The 6,878-nt window shown below is 37.8% G+C and overlaps 1 protein-coding gene across 1 annotated transcript in view; it reads left to right on the top strand.

Moving 5' to 3' along the window:
* Positions 1 to 6,656, top strand: part of LOC103768700 (olfactory receptor 1020-like) — a 7,750-nt gene extending 1,094 nt beyond the window's left edge. Inside the window, exons 2-5 of the mRNA XM_008935854.1 lie at positions 4,084 to 4,142; positions 4,777 to 4,997; positions 5,403 to 5,683; positions 6,594 to 6,656. Coding sequence (XP_008934102.1) covers positions 4,084 to 4,142; positions 4,777 to 4,997; positions 5,403 to 5,683; positions 6,594 to 6,656 — 624 coding nt within the window. The remainder of the gene's footprint in view (positions 1 to 4,083; positions 4,143 to 4,776; positions 4,998 to 5,402; positions 5,684 to 6,593) is intronic.
* Positions 6,657 to 6,878: the final 222 nt, after the last annotated feature.

Raw genomic sequence — 6,878 nt, 5'->3', positions numbered from 1 at the left:
TCCTGCTGAGGATAAATGGACACTTCTTTCCTGGTGTGAATAGCTGCTAACTTCCTAAACACTGAACACACCTTTTTTTATCCAGCTTTGCAAACAGTGAACTGAGTTTTCATGACTATTTGACATCCAAACTTGAGCATCTAATTTCATAAGTCTCTAATTCAGGTGTCTCCTGAGCAACTCCCTGAGGGCAGGCTTCAGCTACTTGGACTGAGATTTCTGCAGACTGATGGCAGACATGGCACAATGCCTACAATAGACCTGCATCCTTTTTGAGCAAAATGCAGGAAAAGAAACCCAAATGAACTTAAACCTACACTGCACACATCTATTTAAGTAAGTTAATCTAATTTTCTATATGTATAATGTAGCTTGAATTTCAGGGAAGATAGAAAACTCCATGTGAAACGAAGTTAACTTGAGTTTATTCAGTGTCAAATTTGGCCAGATGAAGTCTTAATCTTCAGGTTCAGGTAAGCAGAAATCTCATTTTGCAGTTATGTATTTTTCTATGAGTGTATGTTTGCAAATATTTCCACCCATGTCCAGGTAAACTGAGCAGCTATTATACATCTCTCTCTGAAATCCCTTTTCTGTACAGTCTAAAAACATTCTTTTTTATTACCTATCTCCGGAGCCTACTTACTGCTAATGCTCACTATGGCTGGCTGCCTTATATTTCAAGTAATCTTGTAGGCCAAAAACAAATTGAAATTTTAATAAATCCATTAGGAAGTTGCTATCTGTGTTGGCAAGATGTTCCTTGGCCAAAGTCCTGGTGGGACACCTCATTCAAACAATATCGAAAGGCGTTTCAAAGTTGGGTTTATATGGTTAGAATATGAATGCTTCTGAAGAATCATGAGTCATAAAATCTCCTTATTAGAAGACAGAATCTCATTGTTCTGTCTTCCCTAATTCACAAGAATACCACATGTAAGCCTTCCACATACCCAAATGTGGATACTCACCTGAGATACACAAAATCTCCTCCTGGTGGCCTTTTCTTTTTTTTCCCCAGAAACAGACAAAGCATTTTATATTGGACACAATGTGCACAGAACATCACTGTGGATTCGGACAGTCTCCGGCTGAGTTTCGGCATTCATGAACTTGACATTACTTCCCACCCCATGGCAGAACTCATTAACACAGATGAAAGAGAACTTATGATGAATCATGCCATAGCCTAGGCACTAGGGTATCGTCTGGTAGTAAGGGAGTTGGAGGTAATGACTGAGCTACAATGCAGCTAGGACTCAAGTATTTTACTTACTAAGCAAGTTTTGTAATCATACTCAGGTTTAAAAAAGGAAGGCAGGAATCTCCTTAGAAGCTGAAGTCATCTCACCCAGATTTAGCCTCTTGAATATTTGACTATTTTAACTAGATATTTGGATATCTAGACTCAACTAGATACTCAGTGTAGCTTGCTCACTGAAAAGAGACAGACACTTTTAAGAGCTTCCATTGCCACTTCAGGTGACAGTTTTGATGTTGGAAGACTTAGTAGTCCATTGTCTCTTCACTTTCCAGATGGAGTTTGTAAATAACTACCTGAGGCTAGGTACAAATTAATAGTGTGTGAATTAATCATGTGAGGGCATTCTGGCCCCAAAATCAGAGTCCTATCTTCTGGTGTGTCTTGTCCTCCAAACTAAGGATTCTAGATGACACATACACAAATTATGGCAATGACGTGGCTGAAACTGTGGTTGGACAAAAGCATTTTATTTCTATCATGGAAATGACAGAGCAGCTAATTGATAGAAAACTAAGGGTACCCCATGGGAAACTCAACAGGTAGATTTCGTATTTTTGAGACAGATTAATTCCATCTCATGTTAGCAACCTGAATGGACGGTATTCAGTCTCTGCCGTTCAACTAGAACCATCTCTGCACCTGCACAAGCCAAAGTCACTCTGACAGGAATAGATAGTTCACATTGTTCTGACTACACTCCCATCTAGTGGTGATTGCACAACATAACTTCCCTTTCTACTTTTTGGGGATTCCACTTTTTTCATGCGGTCTTTAAATTTCCCCACTTTCACATGATTTTTCTTTTTTTTCTGAGGCTCAGAAAACTGATGCAAGCTGTGCTTTGCCAAAAGATGTTTATTCATCAAGCTGTTTCTGTCTGGTCTTGGAGACTAAGTAGTCTGAATATTGACTAGTTATAGTCTACCTGGCCTTCTTAAATGCAAGCTAGTAAGCTGAGATTAAACACCAGGACTAAAAACAATCATCTCATTTATTTGTGGTACCACAGCTAGCACACAAGTCACCCTGCCCAAAAAGAAGATGGAGCAACATCTCCAGAGGATGAGACTCAGGTAGCTGCCTGGCATTAAATCTAGGCCCTAGTCAGTTTTAGACTTCAACACATCTGTAGAACCCATTGCTGACTTGATAGCAGTGATGATCATCATAGTAAACACTCATTTGGTTGTCAATCTCTCCATCAATATAATTCCATCCAGGCCCAAAAGTAAACAAAATGTAGGCTAAGAAAACCATAATTCCAGTCAGAGTGTACAAGAAAAGAACGGTTATTTATGTGTGTATGAGGTTGATGGAAACAACATCTCCAAGTCTTTTGTTTGCTTGATTATCCCCAGGGGTATTTCACAAGTCTCAACTCTGAAAGCTTTTTAAGGGGTGAGGTGAAGGGAAAAACACTCTGTAGGTGACATAATGTAAAAGAAGAGTTGGTATATTCATTTGGCTAAAAAAAAAAAAAAACAACTAATGGGAAAGAGGGTCTTTGCTGAACAAGGAGCGCTATTTTTCTTTTTATGAGAAAATCAAGCTCTTAGAAAAAATAAAGATGGATCATAATTTGAGAAATGAAAGATTTTTTAATTGGATTTCAATGTTCCTGTGGTTTCAGGTAAGAAACAGTGTTGATCTGAAAGTTTTGTTGATTGGCACAGAAACAGGACACACTTCCAACATTTTCCATTGTCAGATGTTGGAAATTGTCTAAAAATTGGGGGGGTTGAATGAATAACAGTTTAAATGAAAATTTAAAATTAGATCTGTAGAAAGAAATGTGTAAGTCTTAAGACGTCTTAAGCTATCATAGGTCATCCAGATATAAGTTATTGGATGGATTTCTTTATATGCCCTTCACTGCTAGAGAGTCTGGTCAACTCCACCTACATGCAGTGCCTGAATGTCATGAGTGACATCAAGACAGTGATGCAGTCTGCATGGCAGAAGCTGACTTCTGAGCTAATATTTATACTCCTGCTATTGTCAACAGAAGAAAATCGATAATTTGCTTAGATTATTTAGCTCAAACAAAATAGATATCTAAAACACATTGAATGGACTACATTCTAAAGGACACACTTCTCTCCGTAGACTGTAAGAGGAGTCTGAGGTGCATGCCTTAGAAGAAGTAGACATTTCATGTCAGTTGCTGAAGATGGCTCAAATAGATGCTGTTTAAGTTGAAGTGCTAGATCTGTGAAGACAATGGGCTGAAAAAAAAAACACCAACGTTTTATTTATGATGTAGGATGTGTTTACAGAACCCTGAGGTTGAAGATTGTCCCTCCCAGTCAAGCACCATGGTTCGAATGTGAGTTGCTAGGTGCATCGGCTTGAAAAATGCCTCGCCCCATTAATACATTGCCAGTTCCTCTCCCAGCTCCATGCACAGCTGGATAAAAGCAGAGCTGACAACAAGAGTCTATACAGAAGAAAAAAGAAGCAGATTTTTCTGTTCAGTTCCTTTGCTGATATAGCCTTAACCACAGTATAGTGTCTAGTTTTGGACACTGAAGGAGGGGAGGGGGCAGGGAGAGAGGAGTGGGGAAATGTTAGTATTTCTGTACTAAATAAATCCAGAAAAGATCAGTGAAAGCCTCAGGAGTTGTGGCAAATTTGATTTGTAAGGAAATCTAGAGAATGATGTGTCAGTACATGAGAGGAAAAATAAAAAACATTATGACAAGCAGTAAGATTTATCTAAACCATATTTTTCTGATTAAGGGTTTGGCAACTATCTTCTCACCGAGTTCTCAGTGACAAGACAGGTACTTTTATGAGATGATACATTCTGTCTGGTTTAGGGTGAATTAAAATTCTTAAATCTGGAATCCTTCATTCCACCCATTGACAAGACTGAAAGGTGAGACAACTGTAATGTGCTTTTGTGTGTGTTTGGTATCTCTATGCCATAGTAAACATATGCTGAGGTTGATACAGATGTTCTTCATGCTTATTTTCATTGGTGGAAGTTGGATTGTTTTTCAGCCTCCTTCACGTAAGAAAAATTTCTTAAAGGTCATGCTACATACTTAAATATAGCAAATATAAAATATGCATCAATACAATGGAAATATGTTTACATTACTACTGGAACAGTCAGAAAAAAAATTTTTATTTTTCTCATAAAAGAGAGGAATATGGCAAAACTTGTAATGGCATCTAATGAGAGAACTTGATTTTTAACTGCTTGTACAGACTGGAAACCTGGTAGAAAATACCTTTGGGCCAGAGAAGAGGCGCAGGCATTGCTTCAGTTTTAAGTGCACTTCTCAGCATATTAGGTTATACATATTACATATTAGCATATAAGTAATGTAACTCTTAGTATGTGACCAATCTCTATAGAAATCAGGCAGCAGGTCTGGTAAGACAAAGACTTTTTTTTTTTACTCTCTGCTTCTCTCTGCTTCTAATGAAAGTGAAGAAACTTTCATTATTTGAGTGTTAATTGTAAAAGTATTTGTTGGTGCTAACATTTCCTGTTCTCTCACTAGAATAAAAATTATGACAAAGCAGGAGTGGAAAAACAAATCAGCTGTTACAGAGTTCATCCTCCTGGGATTTGGAAATGGCCCTGAACTGGATTATTTTCTCTTCCTAATGTTTCTGTCAATCTACATTCTGACCATATCTGGAAACATCTTCATCCTTGTGCTGATGGTGTTTAGTCGGCACCTTCATACCCCTATGTACTTCTTTCTGGGCAACTTGGCCTGTTTGGAAATCTGCTACAGCTCAAATATCTTACCGAGGATGTTGTTTAACTATCTGGGTGGAGACAGAAGTATTTCAGTCAATGGATGTTTTACACAATACTATTTCTTTGGTTGCTTGGCAGCTGCAGAGTGTTATCTCCTCGCTGTGATGTCCTATGATAGGTACCTAGCGGTGTGCAAACCCCTTCACTATCCCATCCGTATGACCAACAAGCTCTGTTTCCAGCTGGGTGCTGCATCTTGGATAAGTGGTTTCCTGTCTAATTCTATACTAACATTCCTGATCTCAAATTTAGATTTTTGCAGGCCTAACAAAATTGACCATTTTTTCTGTGACTCATTCCCAATGCTAAAACTGTCCTGTAGTAACACTCATGTGACAGGACTTGTCACTTCTGTTGTAGCAGGTGTGTGCTCACTGCCTCCATTTCTGTTGACCTTCTCATCCTATCTCTACATCATTATCACACTCATGAAAATTCCTTCTGCTGTTAGAAGGAAAAAGGCCTTTTCCACTTGCTCCTCACATCTTATAGTGGTGATTCTTTTTTACTGGTCAATATTAACTGTTTACGTACTTCCTCATCGTGATATCAAAATGTCTCCAAACAAAGTCTTCTCTGTTTTTTATACCATTCTCACTCCCTTGGTCAATCCTCTCATCTACAGTCTGCGAAACAAAGAGGTAAAGGAAGCTCTGCAAAAACAAACAAGTAAATTTCTGGGTTTCACAGGGCTGCTTTCTGTTAAAAAAAAAAAAGGGAGCAATAATTTTTAACAAGTTACAGACTCAGACACAATTACATGACATATGAATATGTTTAATTTGAATAAAGCTTGGTAATGTGTAATTGTACATCTTAAAATATGTAAGCAGAAGAACAAAACAGGTAAATAATCTTGCTATCAGTTGTGGGGCGGTATGGAGCAAGAACATGAATATATAGTGAGCACTGTAAACTATGCAAAATAAATCCATGCATGTCATTGTAGATGTATTATTACATATTGATACCTTCTTGCCTGCTTGTTTGCTTTCTTTTCCCTCTCTACAGCATAAATTCAGTTCAGAATAAGCTGAAACTCAATTTAAGCAGACAGACCATTTATTAATGTTATGTTCTGGGGTACTTTTAGTTTTGACACATATGGTGTATATGTTTTATACATACAAGACAGTTACCTGGACACCCTTGATTGCAAATCAGGAGAGTGAGAAATGTTGCTTGCATGTGGTTCATCTGATCTCTTCTGGATATCTGGTTTTGGCTGATGTAAAACATGTTCTAGAAGGGCTCATTTCAATACACTAAAGGACTACTATCATCTCATACAGAAGAACACGAAATGTAGACATCCAGTCTAAAATTAATTAAATACTATCCATAGTTGAACTGACAATTAAAACTTTAAAGTGAAAGCAACACTCCCACAACAACATTGCAAAAGCTTCCAAAAAGAAATGCCCACTCTGTTAAGTTTTGGTGGAGAGAAGGGAAGATAAAGGGAAAGGACCATCTTTACCAACCTGAAATTAGTTCATTAGTTATAGAATTGTGATTGCTATGTGCAATCTTACATTTAACATACAGAAGTTGTTAACTTTCATTAAATTGTTCAGTTTACTACAATACCAAGGGATATGTTCTGTCTTCTGAGTATACTTGGCAATGAATCCAGAGAGGGGTTCCTACCTCAAGAAGCAGTGTAGGACAGCATGTAGTTCAGAACAGCTGAACCTCACTCTTTGTTAGGGATCCTACAGGAAATTATTCACAGTCCTGAAGTGGCAGAAAAAGGTATCCCAGTATTTGAACTCATGAACAAAGGCACTCTGGATTGCTTCTTATGAAAATTGAGGGAGATCACTAATTTCTGTA

The sequence above is a fragment of the Merops nubicus genome, unplaced genomic scaffold, assembly GCF_000691845.1.
Source record: "Merops nubicus isolate BGI_N331 unplaced genomic scaffold, ASM69184v1 scaffold17002, whole genome shotgun sequence".
In the NCBI taxonomy this organism is placed as follows: domain Eukaryota; kingdom Metazoa; phylum Chordata; class Aves; order Coraciiformes; family Meropidae; genus Merops; species Merops nubicus.
This window is presented reverse-complemented; position numbering and strand designations above follow the sequence as displayed.